This window comes from Labeo rohita, chromosome 24, assembly GCF_022985175.1.
Source record: "Labeo rohita strain BAU-BD-2019 chromosome 24, IGBB_LRoh.1.0, whole genome shotgun sequence".
NCBI lineage: Eukaryota > Metazoa > Chordata > Actinopteri > Cypriniformes > Cyprinidae > Labeo > Labeo rohita.
Genome location: NC_066892.1, coordinates 18,205,971 through 18,225,471, shown reverse-complemented (window position 1 = coordinate 18,225,471; position 19,501 = coordinate 18,205,971). Strand labels below are relative to the sequence as shown.

General features: G+C 34.7%; 1 protein-coding gene across 5 annotated transcripts in view; it reads left to right on the top strand.

Moving 5' to 3' along the window:
• ncoa2 (nuclear receptor coactivator 2) overlaps window positions 1–19,501 on the top strand; it is a 128,665-nt gene that overhangs the window by 55,531 nt on the left and 53,633 nt on the right. For all 5 annotated transcript variants that reach the window (XM_051097755.1, XM_051097757.1, XM_051097756.1 and 2 more), the window contains exons 3-5: window positions 1,803–1,907; window positions 3,545–3,717; window positions 10,800–10,903. In XM_051097755.1, coding sequence (XP_050953712.1) covers window positions 1,819–1,907; window positions 3,545–3,717; window positions 10,800–10,903 — 366 coding nt within the window. In that variant the 5' untranslated portion in view covers window positions 1,803–1,818. The remainder of the gene's footprint in view (window positions 1–1,802; window positions 1,908–3,544; window positions 3,718–10,799; window positions 10,904–19,501) is intronic.

The window sequence follows — 19,501 nt, the reverse complement described above, 5'->3', positions numbered from 1 at the left end:
GTTAATAAAAATTAACAGTAAAGACATTTATAAAGTTATAAATCATTTCTATTTCATATTATTATTTTATTATATTATATTAAAGTTATAAATAATTTCTCTTTTAAATTGCATGCATAGTTTTCTTTCTTTTGTTGTGTGAACTAATTTAGACTAACTTGTAATATTGTATTATATTTTATTATAATAATTTTGTAAGAAATTAATTTTTATTCAGGAAGGAGGCATTCAATTAATTAAAATTAACAGTAAAGACATTTATAAAGTTATAAATAATTTCTATTTCGAATTGCATGCATAGATTTCTTTTTTGTATATACAAATTTAATTCAATTTAATAGTATTATATAAATGTAACAGTATGTATTATACTATATTATTAATTAAGAAACAAATTAATTAATAGTTTTATGGTTTCCACCTTAAATATATATATTAACTTTAATTCATATATATATATATATATATATATATATATATATATATATATATATATATATATATATATATATTTTTTTTTTTTTTTTTTTTTTTTTTTCTCTTTAAAGGAAACTGAAAAGTAAGGTTTCAAATTTCATTCCCTATCCATATCATATTTTTCTTTTCTTAAGTTAGACATTTTTGGGTTCCGTTACGGTCGTATGTGCCTTTAATGTTGCACACTATTATTAAAAAGCCTCATTCAATAATTTATATTAGTTCATTTCCCCCTTGTGATGGGACACATTTCTCTCTCTTTCTTTCATCATATCGAGAACAGTACTACATGATGAAATGTACTAGTTTTTTCTCTCTCGTGGGAATTCCCAATTTTCATGTCGAACGTGCTTCTATAAGGCTCACGAATGTGAATAGAAAGTGAAACTATGTATTGTAGTATGTGTTGGAAAGATAAATGGCTGCGCTTGTGTCTGTATTTGTTGGGGCTTGTTAAATGAAAATTTGCATGCTCAACAGTCTTTTTGTGCCGTATACAGTATACGGCACATTGTGTTCTCTTACTCGCTGACCCCTTACTCGCTCTTTATTTCTCACCACTCTCAATCTCACTTACTTTCGTGTTACTTCCACTTTTCTTTCATTGCTGTGCCCTCTCTTTTCTCTCGCTCGCTCTCAGGGGACACCCATTGTCGCACAATATAATTGAATCCCTTTTTCGTTCCATTTTCTCTCATTTTCATTTTCGCAGGCCTCTTTACGCCTTCCAGCATCAACCCACATCTTCAGCATATGACCTCTGAACACAACCCCTAAGCCTTCTCGCTTTTAATTATCTCTAATTAGTAATTAAATTCTTCAGTCTTTGTGAAGAGCCGTTTAAGTCCGTATTAATTGATAAGAATTTATTTCAGAGATTTTTGAAATGCAAGCTGGCGAGATGTTTTCAAGCACTCGCAGCCAAACCATAGAAAAAAAAAACAGTTTCCAGAAATCCTCAGAAATCCCTTTTAGAGTCATTTAAACCACAAGTACCTGATAGATTCCACATGAATCTCTCTCAGAAGAGCCATTTGGATTGTTTGCAAATCATCAGGTGCTCAAATTTATGACATTATGATATTTAACTGCGTGTGTTTGAACTGTTAAAGCAGATCTATATCAACTCGCAAAATGCAGCAGAAATAGTTGGCACCGGAGTTTAGGAGATAATTTAATATAATGAATTTTTTTTTTATTGGTCTGCCTCTTTAAATGCTGCAGCCTAAATATAAGCTAAGTTTGTTCGTTTGTCAAGCCTACCTAAAGATGATGTGTCCTCTGAGCATTTTCTGAATCGCTTACGTTGACTTTCTCTCCAACAGGTGATATGCATTGAGGATGAGTGCTGTCGGGGAAAACTCGTCGGACCCTGCCAGGTCAGAGGCTCAAAAGCGCAAGGAATGCCCATCTGACCTCCTGGGCCCAAGGTACTTTGCCTGGACAAATGAACAGCAGATATACAGTGAACTCTGAAACTGCATTCGTTGCAGTATATACATTTTAGTTTGTATGTATGGGAGTGAATTTCTCAGAGTCTACGCTTTGAACCGCTGAACTGCAATAATCTTGAGCAGGCCTCCCACCGGTGGAGCTCAGCCTAGATAATACACGTTTCTATATAAAGCCCTTTTCCACTGAGTCAGGAAACATCAGTCTGTATAATTCATTCATAGGAAGGAGCTATGCATGCCCTCTTTATTGACAAAATTTTCTGAGGAAACTGCTGAAGATGCAGAGCAGCAAATTGAAAATACAACCTTGTTTAGGGTCGCACAGACGAAGCTCTAGGAACTTTAGTCTATTTTTGTGTTAAACGCAATGGAGAAAAGAAGGTCTTGTCTTGCTTTTGCTGTTGAGGATTGTTTGGATTTTTTTAGGTAGGTGTTTGATCCTAATGCCATAGTGAATCATTTATTCATGATTCATTATGGCATTAGGATTCATTGCTGCTGTTGTGCTACATAAATAAATTAACCTTGAAACTTATTAGGAATATGACAGTTTGGCATATTTTCAGAATTGACTAGTCATTGGGTTGTCTGAAGGCTTTGTATTGTCCAAAGAGAGCCATAAGCATGTTACAACATTTTAAAATATCATAAACGTACATTACCAGTCAAAAGTTGATTTTTTTTTTTTTTTAATGTTTTTAAAGAAGTCTCTTTTTCTCACCAAGCCTGCATTTGTTTGATCCAAAGTACAGCAAAACAGAACAATTTTTAAGTATTTTCACTATTTAAAATAACCGTTTTCTGTTTGAATTTATTTTAAAATAGAATTTATTTTCCTGTGATCAGCATCATTACTCCAGTCTTCAGTGTCAAATGATCCTTCAGAAATCATTAAATCTGAATATTTTATTTTTATATATCAGAAAATGAATACTTTTATTTAGCAAAGATGCTTTAAATTGATCAAAGTGATGATAAAGACATTTATAATGTTACAAAAAAAATTTTTGTGACATTATAAAATTACTCCATGTAACTGGAGTAATGATGCTAAAAATTCAGCTTTGAAATCACAGGAATAAATTACATTTTAAAATATACTAAAATAGAAAACAGTTATTTTAAATAGTGAAATGTTATTTTTAAAATTTTACTGTTTTTGCTGTACTTTGGATCAAATGAATGCAGGCTTGGTGAGCTTGATTTCTTTAAAAACATTAAAAATCTTACTGTTCAAAAACTTTTGACTGGTAGTGTATAAATAGAAAAAATATCAGTGGACGAATGTGCAGCCCTCCTGAATGTTCAACAAATAATTTAGCTTAATGTCTGAAACAGTTTTTTTTTTTTTTTTTTTTTTTTTTTTTGCAAAAAAGTAACAGTAATTTTCTCTGTCATTGTTGAACATTATGAATTTGTTACAAAAATTATGTTGATGTAATATATTTCTACAGTTTATGCCACTTTTTTTTCCCTGCATCTCTGCCAAAATAATAGATAAAAGTTAGACGGCATGATATTTTCCAATGCAATCTTAAAAAGTACGCTTAAAGCTTGTACTGATCTTAATATCAGTTGTATTTTTCTGAATCTTTTTTTGTTTCTCGTCACAGTCCCAAACGGAGCACTGAGAAACGTAACCGGGAACATGAAAATAAATACATAGAGGAGCTCGCGGAGCTGATTTTCGCAAACTTCAACGATATCGACAACTTCAATGTCAAGCCTGACAAATGTGCAATCCTAAAGGAAACCGTCAAACAGATCCGTCAAATTAAAGAGCAAGGTAAGAAAACCGATGGACTCTTCTTTGAACTTTAACTAACTTACGTTATTACTTGTCTTACTATAAATCTTCGATTAAAATACAAAAAAATGCTTCTACGTATAACCTCTGAGGCTTGATGCTGAAAACACAACCTCCACAAGTGTAACATTCTCTGAGCTTTAACTTAGTCAGACATCTGCTTTAGGCTAGATGTTATTAGTAGCTAACACAAGACATATGTAGGCATTTTCAGGTTGTTTAGGCCTGAAATCTTGAGAAAGAATTTTGTCAAATCAGCCATCGATTCCAGATTGGCTTTCAGCTGGAAGCTACATAGATTAGCATTATGCTAACTGCAAACATGCACTGATGTGCCATGTGGCTTTCATTTCTCACTGCATTAAGAGGAAAAATACAGAAACCAAACACAAGATTAATTAGAAGTCACAGCTTCATTACTTTTTAAAATTTGTGTTGTATTTTAAAGTTACCTTGAATTATCAGAGGTGTTTGATTTGGGACTTATTTGCGTTTCTTTGTTCCCAAAAGGATTCAGGTGCAGTGCTTGTTAACATGCTATGATTTTGCTTACTTAAAGTTTTGCGGATAAATTTTGGAAACATTATACCAGATTATATCACAAACTTCTGAGAAGAAGCTTAATTGTATTTCAAAGTCCCTCCCTTATTGAGGGATATCATATATCTCTCATCCTCGCTCTTCCTGTGATGAGAAATTTCTTGAATAAACATCCTGGAAATTCTCATTATGGCACAATCATAAATATAAACTGATATACATTTATATAAATCATACGGTTGGCTAACTCCTGCGGCGTTTTCTTCCCAAATTAACATCTGTGTTGTTTTCAGCAGTTGAGACTGCTGTTTTGACGTGTGCATGTGTGTATGCTCATTGATTCTGACTGGGCTGTGATGAAGATTGTTTGTGATGTGTTCTGGGTTATGTAATGCTGAGCAATGTGATGCAAAGCTAACAGCGATGGCCGCCGTCTGCTGCGTTGTCGCTTACCCCTCCTTCACCTCCCCTCCGCTGCGCTCGATGCCACACGGCCACAGCATCATACACTGCTCTAACTGTGCGTCTACAGTCTCAAACTGCCTCCAAAAACACAAATGGGCCTGTTTTGCCTGTAAACAAGGCCTTGAGTAAAGAGCGCAGCAGTCAGCTTTCCTTGTAAAGGAAGCACAACATTATTGACACTTACAGGAAGTCCTTTAAAGCAGAAGCTGCTTTCTGCTAAAAATGCTGTTTTAAAGGGATAGTTCACCCAAAAATGAAAATCCTGTCATTGATCTCTCATCCTTATGTCGTTCCAAACCCGTAAGACCTTACCCATAAGTTTATTTTCAGAACACAAATGAAGATATTTTTGAGTAATTCCATTCTATTTTAACAATGTCCTTACTACCTTTCTGGGCCTTGAACGTGTCAGTTGCTGTCGGATTTAATCAAAAATATCTTTATTTGTGTTCTGAAGATAAACTAAAGTCTTACAGGTTTGGAAAGACATAAGCAGGGTCTAAAACTAATTTTTTGCCACACCTGCTAATAACCAGTGACGTGATAAAATTTACCTGCCAATTTTTTTTTTTTTTTTTACGGGTCATGAAACGCTTTTTGTTATTACAAGTTATTACAAGTACTACTGCAATGACTAAACATATTTACAATGTTTTTAATTTGTCCTGCTACTAGTGTCTCTTAAATGCATTTTTCTCTCAATTTTACCTATTAATTATAGCCATTCAACATTACAGTATAATTGAAAGCTATTATTTTTTATTTTTAGGCTTTTAGGAAATGTATAACAACTTTTAATTGTGATTTTAAAACAGTCTTCACAAACTATACATTGTATATGCATAAACTATTATTACTACTATATGCGTAAACAGATTAATCTTTATTCAAGCTACAAAAGTTAATCAGCGACTAGAGCAGTCAAATGGTGATTTCTCTTTTTCTCTTGATCTTTGATTTAAATCAGTGACAAACTTCAGCAGGTTAGGTTTCACTTTAAAAGCAGCGTGGTGTCTTTAAAACCTGATGCACATGATGTGGATCTGGCCAAACTCTTTACGATCATTTAATACTTTATAACTCATTTAAGAATACGTTTACGAGGTGACTCGCCAAAATGGCGCATTTTGACATAATTGTGTGTATTTTCCATTGCAGTTTTGCGAAATATTCATTTTTCAAATTGCCTGAAAACCCACCTCATGCAAGTATAAAATGGGAGTTTTTGCGAAATTGATGCATTTCCATTAGGCATATTTTCAACTCGCAATTTAAATTTACTCATCTTGAAGGGTAATGGAAACGCAGCTACTGTTACATATACTCTCTAACCACAATTTTTACTCACATTTGGTACTTGGCCAGTGTTCATTTTAAGCCCTGGACATAAGGGTGAGCAATAATGACAGAATTTTCATTTTTGGGTGAACTAGACTTTTAAAGGCTCACACTTCTGTTCTTCACATATTATTCAAACCCATAGCAACAATTGCCTCTTTGAAGAGATTTTTTTTACTTCGTTCCCATGGTTAAATATTAAACATTTAAATAGTCACTTTCATTGAGGTAGTTCAGGGATTTTAGTGTGTGCTGGGTAAAAGATAGTAAGACTAATTTTAGTCACATAAGCCTTAAAAAACGAATTTCATGAATTACTGTTTTAATGCTTGTTAAACTGATATGACAAATGCTAGCGTTTAAGGGGATAGTTCACCTAAAACCTTGCCTTCCTAACTCCAAACCTGTATGACTTTGTCTAACACAAAAGGAGATGTTAGGCAGAATATTAGGAACTGATAGCCACATAATGTGGTCATAGTGGGGTTTTGGTGAAATTTCTCAGACAGAAATTGCCCTTTGTCAGTTGTTCACGATATGATATTTATTGCGATATTAAAATGAGAATGGAATAAAAAATAAAATTTTGTACATTTTAAATTAAAACATTCTATCTAATGCACATTGAAAGTTCAAAATTAAGAGCTCCAACCCATGTCCTTAACTAGAAAAAAGTCAGTGAATTGACTTGAACCTGAACTTTAAAGGAGATTCAACTTTCTTTTTACTTGTGATATACTGTCTCAGTCTAATTTACATTCACACTGGTGTTTTAGCAAGCCAAACAAATTTAAAATTAGTAATAATAATAATAATAACAACAACTGAGGGACTCATAGCAACTATTACAGAAGGTTTAAATGCTCACTGATGCTCCAGAAGGAAAAACTATGCTTTAAGAGGTGGGGGGTGAAAACTTTTGGAATTTGAAGATCAGGGTAAATTTAACTTCTTTTGTTCTGTAGCCTCTGAAGGGCAGTACTAAATGAAAAGCACGTGATATTTAGGCAAAATAAGAAAAATGTACACATCTTCATTCTGTTCAAAAGTTTTCACCCCCAGCTCTTAATGCATCGTTTACACCGTAATTACAGTGATGCTATTATGCTAGCAAGCACGACTAATAAACTGCAGGAGAAAACCGTTTTCTTTCTCTTTTGCTGTTGGACATTTACGTGAACAGCGTGTTTTTAGTCTGTCGTTCATCTGCTACACATTTAAAACCCCAAACTGGATTTTGCAAATTGGATTATGTTTAATTACACGTTTAATTTGTTCATTATTGAGTCAGCGGTTATAAATTTATAGACTGAACAACACCCGGTGGATGACAAGATATAGAATTCTCCCATAGAGAGTCATGACCTAGTATCCACGACCAGGCTGCGCACTGATTGGTCGAGCTCAGAGTCATGGGCGGGGCTTTGAACTGTGACTGATAGGGCAGATCCTAAAGGCCTCAAGAAACTCCATCTGCTCTTGAAATGAATGATATGGCCTGATTCACATCCTTTCTGCCTTTTGCCTGTTTGATGGGGATTGGCTGAGGAAAAGGAAAACCGAGTTTGAAATGAGAGATGGAATGAGTTATCACTGGACCTCTGCTGCAGCTGTGCTGGTTTACCAGTCCCTGCTGGGCACCGCAAAGACCTGCTGACACACAACACGCTCACATCCACTCATCATCAGGAGTGTACGCATGCGTATCTCTCCCAGACACGCACACACACATGCACATATACGGGAAGAGCAGCGTTTGGAGCATCCCAGAACAGTCTGAGGGGGAGGCTGATGGATGGCCCTCTCTCTTTGCCATATGGCTACCCATCATGCCAGCACAGTTTGCCTCTCTATCGTGTCCTCTGCGAGCCCACTGCATCCACCGATGATCCCGACTACTCTCTTTAATAGATGGTACAGACAGGAAGTTAGAGTGGTCCAGGGAATTGTGGGATTAAGGTTGTTTCACTGACGGCAGAAATTGTTAGTGTTATTCAAGTGTTGTTTATATACACTATTACATGTTTTGAATGTTTTTTTTTTTTTTTTTTTATATATATGCACTTTTCATTTTAATTTTGGTTGAAATTTTATTAATTTGGTTTTGTGGTTTTGTCCGTTTTATTTGTTTGTTTTTTTTTAAATAATGTTTCTATTTGACTTTAGTTTGTTTTAGCAATTTTAGGACTTAAACTTATTTCATTTCAGGTAGTTGCAAAGGCAAAATTTATTTTTAAGTTTGTCATCATTTATATATTTTAACCTTATTTCAATGATCAATAACATGTTTTGTATTTTATTTTATTTTATTTTATTTTATTTTATTTTATTTTATTTGTAACACTCCACTTCAGAAGATGCTTATTTATTTATTTTTTAAATAGAGTTCCCAGCATTTTTTACATCTTTGGGTATTTATTTTATTTTATTTTATTTTATTTTATTTTATTTTATTTTATTTTATTTTATTTTATTTTATTTTATTTTTAACACTCCACTTCAGAAGATGTTTTTTTGCATCTCACATCCTCCATAAATAGTGTTTTTTTTTTTTTGGTGTTGTTGTTGTTGTTGTTGTTTTTTTTTTTTTTTTTTTTTTTTTAAATTTAGCAATTTCCCCAGCATTATTTACATCTCTGGGTCATGTTTATTTTATTTTAGTTCATTTTAGTTCATTTTATTATTTTATTTTATTTAATTGTTTAAACATTTTTTTCCCACTTAAAAATATGCCATTATGGAGTTTAGCCATTTTCCCTGCATTATTTACACATATTTACATTATTTTATTTAATTTTAATTCATTTTATTTATTTTAATTTTATTTTATTTAATTAACACTCCACTTTAGAAGATGCTGTATTACATCTCACATCGTTCATAAATATTATTTTTTTATACTTTAGCAAATTTCCCAGCATTATTTACATCTCTGGTTCATATATCACCCCAAAAAGAATAAATTAATATAATAATTATAATTTTCTTTACGTATAGTTATTTAATTTAATAGTTAAAATAAATGTAAATGAAAACTGTTTTAATGACAATGAAACAAATCTTGTTTTTATATTTATTTGTATGAAAATAGTTTTCTAAATACATTTAGTAAAAATGTGCAAACTATAGCTTAATCACAAAAAATACTGTAATTATATTCATTACTCCTTTAATAGATTTAATACATGTCTACATTAATAATAATAATTCCGTGTGGTAGGGTTCAAACGAGTAGCGCTGTTTCGTTCCGCTTTTGGAACATTATATGGAACATTTATCTCTTGTTATCAGTTTATTAAAGGAAATGATAGCGTGATAATTATCATTCTCATTTTATCACCCAGCACTAATTAGTATTAGTATTATTTGTGATGAAATACGACCTAGACATGTTCTTTCTGCAATTCACCAGTTTTCCTTCTAGATTTAGCTCCATCACAAGTGCTTTGTTTTGCAGCCGATGTTGTTTACAAATCATGTCAGTTTGCTGGAGAGAATGATGTTCTCCATTCTTTATATAATGGTTTGTTTGGAGTCTGTGTGTGAGCGCATGTGTGTATTGACGGTTCCATTCATGTCCGGGCTGTTGGCTGCATGGCTGTTATGTGAGGCTTCACATGCACCCATTTAGCCTGACAGCTTCTGTCTCAAGCGTTGCTAAGGTCCGGATGTGTGCCATAACAACATGTCTCAACAAGCGCACGACAGTCTGAAAGAGTGAGAAAGGGGTTTAAAAAGGTGCAGTATGAAATTAAACTCTTTAGTGAGCAGAGAGAGAGAAAACTGCCCTTTCAAGAAATGCTAATACGCTCAAGCTAAGCAGGACCACATGAAGTGTCTTTAATGTAATTTGAAAATAAAACACTTAAACGCTGCAGGATCTAATGAAGGGTTTTAGGTTCTTTTATGGAAATGTTGATGTTTCCAACTGAGGACTGAGTTTCTGACCAAATTAACCGTATTCACTTAGTAGGGGAGAGAGGGTAAGCAGCGCCAATTTTCACTTAACTTGTCCTTTATTCGAGGAGGAAGGACGCTGAGGTAAAACAAATGTGCCTAATTATATTCCAGAATGTCTGCTATCAACTCAAATTGGAAAAAAGGATCTATAACTAATGGCAATAGAAATTTGACATTTCAAAAAGGGTAAGCAGGGGGCTATTCAAATAATTAGGGAAAGGATTTGATGTATGTTTTCAAATATGAACATAAATGAGAGGAAGAACATACTGTTGAATTACTGCACATTGTTCACATTTTTCTAAAGATGTACATAAACCAGCAGGTTTAATGACATTCTGAGAAGATTTTCCCTCATTTCCTTGCATTTTAGTGTATTCTGAGACCAATGTAATAGTATTTCCTGCATAAAACTGCAAATTATGGGTTGAGTCATTTGAGTCATGGCAAATCTTTAGTCAAATAATTTATTTGATTTCATACACTGGCAATTTACCAGCATGAATAATATTTTAGACTTGTTTTGACATGAACTTAATTTTCCCGCAAAGTGGAAAATTTATTTTGACATGCAAAAAGCATTTTTAGCATTTGCATCTTAATCACAGACAGCTGTATTTGAGCCCCCTTTTCCCAATGTATGATCACATGACACAAAGTGATATACTGCTTATTCACTCTTTCGATTTTTTGTGGACGGTCTTTCAGTTTTGTACTGGATTTGTATCTCATTTCTGTATCTCTCTCTTCCTCTGCAGAAAAAGCTGCTGCAGCCAATGAGGATGAAGTGCAGAAGGCTGATGTGTCGTCGACAGGCCAAAGTGTTATTGACAAAGATGCCCTTGGACCAATGATGCTGGAGGTGGGTCTGTTGTGCTCTGTTTACTAAGTTACACTGGCTTTACCGAACACGCACGAGGAAGAGCCAAACGGAACCCATGTATGGGCGACAGAGTGACAGCGAATGCCTTTTTGTATCTGTTATAAAAATTTGGCTGCCATTTGCTGTTTAAATCTCCAAATTCCTCCATCTTGTTGCTGAATATAGAGCTCATGAGCTAACAGTTAAGAAGATGTACGCAATTTTTGGCATGAAAAACATGCTTAAGTGTAATGATGTGTCTCTGTGGCTATGTTCTTACTGAAAGCCTTACTGAACTATTCTGTTTTATTGCTCAGATTCTCTTTTTTTGGGGCTGTTGACATTATTTTTTTAAAAATGTGGGTAATATCTAAGTGTGAACTGATCAAAGTCCCAAAAGACTGCCATAGGTGCTTTCTCACCATGTAGTTCTAAGAACTCAGTTCTAGAAATTACCCAGATAGCATACGTATGTCTGCAAGATGTCTGTTAAAGATCACTTGATCTTGAAAGCATCTGCTGTATACAAACATCTGACAGACATCTGTAAGATGTCAGTTATACATTCATTCTAAATCATAAACATCTTAAAGACATCTAATAGACATCTATTTGACATCTAATAGGAAACATCCAATATACGTATCGCAGATGTGCAAACACTCTAAGAAATACATCTTCCAGATGTAAATGCAGACGTCAAATAGACATCTCTGTGATGTTTGCGTGCTATCAGGGTAGCTAGCATGGTGGTTCCTACCCAGATAGCACACATACATCTGCAAAATGTCTGTTAAAGATCACTTGATCTGGAAAGAATCTGCTGTGTACAAACATCTGACAGACATCTGTAAGATGTCAGTTTTACATTCATTCTAAATCATAAACATCTTAAAGATATCTAATAGACGTCTGTTTGGCATCTGATAGGAAACGTCCTATTTACGTATTGCAGATGAGCAAACCCTTTTAAAAAATACATCTTCCAGATGTAAATGCAGACGTCATATAGACGTCTGTGTGATGTTTGTGTGCTATCAGGGTAGCTAGCATAGTGGTTCCTACCCAGATAGCACACGTACATCTGCAAAATGTCTGTTAAAGATCACTTGATCTGGAAAGCATCTGCTGAGTACAAACATCTGACAGACATCTGTAAGATGTCAGTTTTATTCTAAATCATAAACGTCTTAAAGACATCTAATAGACATCTATCTGACATCTGATAGGAAAGATCCAATAGACATATTGCAGATGAGCAAACAGATGTCAGATAGACGTCTCCGTGACGTATGTGTGTTATTAGGATGGAGAACTAATTTCCCCCTTGGGCCGTTTCCTGGTTACATTCGCACCAGCAGCAGGTACTGAAGTGACCGACAGCGACGTCTTTATTCGCAGCATTTACGAACGTCAACAGCCGGTGAATTTAGGACACTGTGATCAGAGCTGTTTTTGTTGCATGTCGTGGGTTTTGTGATAATGGACATATAAATGCACAATTTACTCACATAAAAGAGCATGAAGTTCTGACTAAATTTCCTATGACAACCTGCAGTGTTACATATCATTGAGGTTAAGAAAAGAACATAATCCTGCAGACAACAGGAGCTAATTTAGTTCCCCCAAACTGAGTTCCTAGAACTAAATGCATTCCTAGTTCCTGCAGTGCAAACACATCAAAATGTGTGAACTTCCATCAATAGTTCTAGGAACTATGAAAAGGTTCCTCCGGTGCGAAAGCCCCAATGGTCATGGACAGTTGTGCTGCTGAAGTCTGCAAATTCATGCACTGACAGTAACAAGGGTAAAGACGAGAATAAGGACTAGCTGTCACTGTAATACATACACCTCACTATACCTCCACTGACTATTGTCATGGCTGTCTTTCATATGAACCAAGTGACAAAACAAATATGGGATTTTGATGAATGTCGATCTAGAGTGACGCGGAAGTCACATGAATTTTGATATGAGGTTGCGTTGCAAAACATGGACATGTATTAAGTATATGGAAGTGGCTCAAATCATAATCTAAAAAAATTCAGGTTCCTTGTGGTTTTTTGTTGTTCAAACTGTTAAAAAAGCAAAAAACTAAATCACATATGAGCACAAAAATTTTGCCCACTTTTGCCTGCAGTCTGCGCATAGCCTATGAAGCAGTGTTATTTTAGTATTGTAGTATTATTTATTTTCAGTTTGAATTTTTAGTAGAAGTCAACCGATATGTGTTTTCCAGGGCCGATACTGATTATTACAGATAAAGTAGACCGATAACCAATATTTTGAACTGATATATGTGTGTGGTGTTCAAATTAAAATGAATGTTAAAATTAAGAATAATGAGGGCTTTGACAAAAACTTTCTTTAAACAATTTAAAATTATTTTTGTCAGTAAAAACGGTTTTGAAACGTATCGGTACCGATAACCGGAAAAATGCGTAATATCGGCACCAATAATCGTCAGCCCCTTAATTTTTTTTGTAATTTTTGTACTTATTTTATTTATTTATTTTTATTTACACATTTATTTCAGTTTTAATATACTACCAGTCAAAAGTTTTTGAACAGTAAGATTTTTAATGCTCACCAAGTCTGCATTTATTTGATTCAAAGTACAGTAAAAACTATATTTTTACAATTTAAAATAAATGTTTTCTGTTTGAATTTATATTTTAAAATGTAATTTATTTAAACTAATCAAAGCTAAATTTTAAACATCATTCCTCCAGTCTTCAGTGTCACATGATCCTTCAGAAATCATTCAGATATGCTAAATTGCTGTTCAGTAATTTTTTTTAAGAAGAAATTATGACAAATGAGTTAATCAAAAGTGATGACAACAGACATTTATAATGTTACTAAAGATTTCTATTTCAGATAAATACTGTTCTTCAGAACTTTCTATTCATTAAAGAAACCTAAATAAAGAAACAACTCGGCTGTTTTCAACTTAATAATAATAATAAATGTTTTTAACAGCAAATCAGAATATTAGAATGATTTCTGAAGGATCATGTGACTGGTGTAGTGATGCTAAAAATTCAGCTTTGAAATCACAGGAATGAATTACATTTTTAAAAAATATTCAAATAGAAAACAGTTCTATTAAAATAGTAAAGATATTTCAAAATGTTACTGTTTTTGCTGTACAAATAAACAGGCTTAGTGAGCACAAGAGACTTCTTTAAAAAAGATTAACTTCAGTTTCTTTCAATTGATTCAGTTGTATTTTTCATGTGTTTTTAATATGAAGTTTTTCCTCTGATATTTAGATTTTATCTTATCTTGGCTTTATTTCAAATGCTGACAATGATTTTTAAGAGTTTTAGTTGTAGATCTAATTTTAGTGAATGGCAGCAGCTGAATAAATGTTGAAACAGTTGAAGTACATTTAAAACATAAAACAAAAAAAAAATCATAACTTTACATTAAATATCAGATGTGCTCTGATATAGCAGTTTTTCATTCATTGTGTGCAGACTTGTCATATTGTGCAATGTTGTCTCAACCAGTGGTATGAGTTAGGGCCAAAACGGTCTGTTTGTCCAACCAAAGACATCACAATCCAGTCATTATTTTTTCAAGTCAGTTTGCAAATGGTTTTAGGGTGAGAAAAGGGTTTTTAAAAATACATTTTTATTTTGGGTGAACTATCCCTTTAAATAACAGTTCAACTCTCTCCAGTGCAAACGAACAACTTCCGTCGGTCGGCCGAGCAGGCAGGGCGCCCAGCTCTGAATGAATCCACCCATCCAGCCGCTCCATCTTTTTCTCTCACACCCTCTCCTCTTTGGGGTATTTATAGCCTCCGAGATCCTCCGTCACCGAATCAACACGAAGCGGATGCCAAATATAGCCTGCGTGCTTGCGCGCTTGATCTTCCATCTGTTTGAAACGGCCGAAGGAAGGGACAATTCACACCCGCACGCTATAATGCACCTAATTAAAAACCACTTGTGACAAAAGGCCAGAGAGGGGGAAACTCACCCGACTGGCCTTTTCCACCCGACACCCATAACAGCCCCTCCAGTGTCATCCAGGCGCACGCACACACACACTCGGCGCACGCACTCGTGCACACAAACAGGCCTTGTGTAAAGCTTTCGCAGTTCTGCACGGCCCCCTGCCCCAGTGAAAAAGCCCATTGTTTGGCAATGGAAGCTGAAGTGTGAGCAGCCATAGGATCCGCTAAAGCAGCTTTGTGTTCTCCGGAGCAGTGTGCGGGGATTTGTGGCCAAGCTCGCCGTGCCACCGGGTGTGTGTCCGTTTTCAGTGTCCGCACCTTGCGAAGAGTTTGGACCCAGTCTCTCTTTTGTATAGGAAGTTATGCAACCTCCCACAGCGGGACAGCGAGGCCGGGCTGGGCCCACCCAGCTCCATTCATGTTGCAATACAAGTCCATCAGCACTTTTTTACAGAGTTGCATAAGTTTGGCTAAATAAAGGTGGATTTGGCATTCCTCCGTGTTTACTCTGCGATGTTTGCTGAATGTGCCCACCAGATGGCCACATCTAGAGCAGTGCACAAACAGGGGCTTGTGGGCTTTTTTCGCTCACTCCCTCTCTCCTTTTTCCGTCCCTCGCTTTATCTGCTCTCTGGAGTACGCACGTTTGTTCTTAGCTTCTCTTGAGTGTTTTCTTTTTTTCACGGCCGAGTGTTTGTGAAATAATTCTCTGCGTTAGGAAGAGGCGCTGTGTTTGTTTTGCTGATAAAAAGATTTAGAGCTTATTACGCTCCGCCGCAGATTAAAGAATGATTTCCGAGCTGCTGCTCCACATTCTAAAGCAAACAGCAGCTTTTATAGCGATCGCTATAGGCCCTCAGGGGCCCGACTGCATTCAGAGGCCTAATTGACACCATCTTGATAGGTAATGCTTGACTTAAGGCTGTGTTCTTTCAATTAAGACTCGTCAATATCATTTCTGTCACACGCTACGAAGCGCCGAGATTCACAAGAGCTCGTTTATTGCCGACACAAGCAGGCGAGAAGGTAATCTTGGTACAAAACACATTAAAGATGCTTTCAGCACAAATTCTGATAAATGTATGTAACTGAAGACTAGGGATTAGAGGTAGATTGATATATCTGTTTATTAGGGCTGTCCACGACTAAAGAGTTTTCTGGTCGACTATTAGTCGTTCATTTTAAGCATTTGTTGATTATTAGTCACACGTTTATTAAGAAACTATATAAATCATAATAATGAGCCTTTAATACATAATAAGCGCGCACAGCGCAGCGCCAGATATAATAATTTATAAATGTGTCTGGGAAAACCAGCAAGGAGACCGCATTAACGTTTTATAATTTATTGATAAACTAATGCTTTTTTTGTTTTCGGCCTGAGATGAAGTCAGCGACACTGACTCGTCATCTCCGCAGTAGTGTAATCCGTAAATCATACAGATTACATAACCTGAGAATATTTGTTTCCTATTTGAACCTGTTCATTTAAAAGTAGACATTTCACTCTCTATAGACATTTTTCATGTCTGTAAGGCAAGTATACAGAGAGTTTTGAAGTATCACGCTCAAGTTCACAGAGACTGAGACGGCAGAAACCGCATCCTGTTTGCGTTCATTATTTTACAAAAGCACAACGTTTTGTTGTTATTGTGAGTGCACACAAATAAATGTAGAGTCTTTACAGATTCAAAAGATGTATTGCCTTTGTATCTGTTTAACCAAAAATGACAGAGTATTTTAAGTGCAAGTGAGCGCACTACTGTTCAGCTTCCATTTTCCACTTGAACAGTGCACATTTTTCTAGGTAAACATTAGATTGAGCGGCCATGTAAAATTGCTACTACATACATCTTTCAGATGTAAAGCCATATTTGAGGTTGATGAATGATATGTGCGCATTTGGATGTTCTGCCCGATGTACTATATTACCACATAGACCAGCCGTTAACAATCTTTTTCCACGACTAAGCGACTAATACAGTTTTGGTCGACCAAGCCTCTTCTCGTCGACTAACGGTTAGTCGACTATTAGGGGGCAGCCCTATTGTTTATATCATGCAACTGTTTTTTGATTTATTACATAATTATAAAACATTTTCATGATCAAGCCATTAAGATTCACTATTTTACTTAGAAATTTGTATTTAAAATTACTAATTCTAAAAACTCTCAGACAAATTTTCTGATTTTCTATCTCTGGTGTCAGTTTTAGCAAAATCTAGTATTGATTGACGTCTACTAGGGATGTACCGATATTCTAATTCAGAAGCTTGCAATCTGATTCCATTTCCGTTTTGAATTGATTCTATATTGATCATTTTGGATACACTGCCCTCCAAAAGTTTGGAAACACCCCTGGCAAAGTGTGGTTTTGGACGATATCAGCATAAATCCTTATCATTTTTTGGTGCAAATACATTAAAGTAACTTGACATTATCATTGAAGACCAGCAATAATAATTTTCATTTTGATTACATAATAATGGCAATATATACATGTCAAAGTCAGACATGCCTCTTTACCAGCTGTGATGCCTGGTTACTGGTTTAAACTTGGCCCAGGTTTTTAAAAGATTTTTGGGTCAGCACACCTTAATAGCTTCAGCAATTGATTGCCAATTAAGTTTAGAATACAATGAATTTAGGTCCAGATTATGCAGAGCTGTAATAGCTGCTAATGGTGGATATTTTGATGAATCGAAAATGTATGTTTTTTCTACGTATAAACTGTTTATCTAATAAAATATTTTCGTAGTTTGTGTTGTCCCTTATCAGTGCAAAATTATCACAAATTAAAAAGGATTCATGCCAATATTGTCCAAAACCCCACTTTTCTAGGGTGTTTCCAAACTTCCAAAAAGGTCATTTTTCTAGCTGACTAATGAGTTTATGGTCAGCAAATATGTTTTTTCTGAGGTACATGTGACGTTACGTGGCATTGTATACAGACTCATTTTGATGTCTTTGCACAGTTGAAACACTGATTTACCAATTACATGAGACGGGATATGGATTTCATTAAGTTGTACCCTTTCTTTTAACATGCCTTCGGATATTTATTTTGTTCTGTAACTAGTTAAAGGGGAGGAGATGGTCATTTGACATGCACTTTGTGCTGTTGCTTCGATTGAACTGAGGCACTACAGTGATCTCTCAGTCCACATTAAACAGCACCAAAACGGCATTTATTGTTTGAATAATGTAATAAAATGGGCAGAATTTGAAATCTGAGACTTTTTCATATCAAAAGTAACAAAGCACAAAACTTACTGTGATCAATCATTAACTGAAGCTGGCTAGATTGATCTATTCTTGGGATTTAAGAATCAATATTGTTTTATAAAAACGAGAATTGGTTAAAATTGATAGATTTATATTTTTTTACCCAGTCCTATATAACATTAAAATAGAAAACATTTATGTTAAATAGCTTTTACTGTCTTTTTGATCAAATAAATGCAGTCTTTGTGGGCACAGAAGACGGTAGTGTATATTTATTATTGATAATGCCAATAAATCTCTAATATCAGCCAATAACCAATATGTTACATGGTATACACTACCGTTCAAAAGTTTGGGGTCAGTAAGACTTGTAATAGTCTTTAAAGAAGTCTCTTATGCTCATCAAGGCTGCTTTTATTTGATTAAAAATATAGAAAAAAAACAGTAATATTGCAAAATGTTTTTACAATATAAAATAATGTTTTTTATTTTAACATACTTTAAAATAGAATTTATTCCTGTGATGAAAAGCTGAATTTTTATCAGCTGTTACTCCAGTCTTAAGTGTCACATGATCCTTCAGAAATCATTCTAATATGCGGATTTATTATTAGAATGATCAATGTTGGATAATATCAACAGTTGTGCTGCCAAATATTTTTTGGAACCTGTGATTTTTTTTTTTTTTTTTTTTTTTTTTTTTTTCAGGATTCTTTCATGAATAACAAGTTTAAAAAGTACAGTGTTTATTCAAAATATAAATATTTTATAACAATGTAAATTATTTATTATTAATTTTTAATAAACTTTTAATTATTAAATTAATACATCCTTGGTGAATAAAAGTATTAATTTCTTAAAAAAAAAAAAGAAACAATAAAAATGTACTGACCCCAAACTTTTAAACGGTAGTGTATATTTACATATCCCTTCTTAAGACACTGCACCCGTCAGGAGATGCGACGCAAGTATGCACTCTAATAAAGCCGTAGCCTGTAATCTGCATTTGAAATGAGGAAAAACAGTTGCTCCACTTCCCCTGTCTGTCTGCCTGACAGTATCGCTCTGAGAGGAAGCCTGTTAAAATAACCTCCTAACTGCAACTGATGAGATCTTCTTGTTTTCCTGCAGCTAATTACTTCATTATGGTTTACCTGAATTGAGAAGCAAAAGCACTGTCAGATCATTACGTTCAGTCAGTTGTTGCTCAGAAACCACTCGATCAATCTTAAGGCCATGAATTTAGACTTCACAGAGTTTAGATTTTCTGGACAGCTTTTTGCTTTCTTTCACTTCTTCCCTATTGAACGGTTATGCTTTTTGATGGAGCAAGAATGTGTACGTCAGCCTTTATGTCTGCTTATGCTCTACATATAATAATATAGGTGTTTTAAGCTGCGCATCTG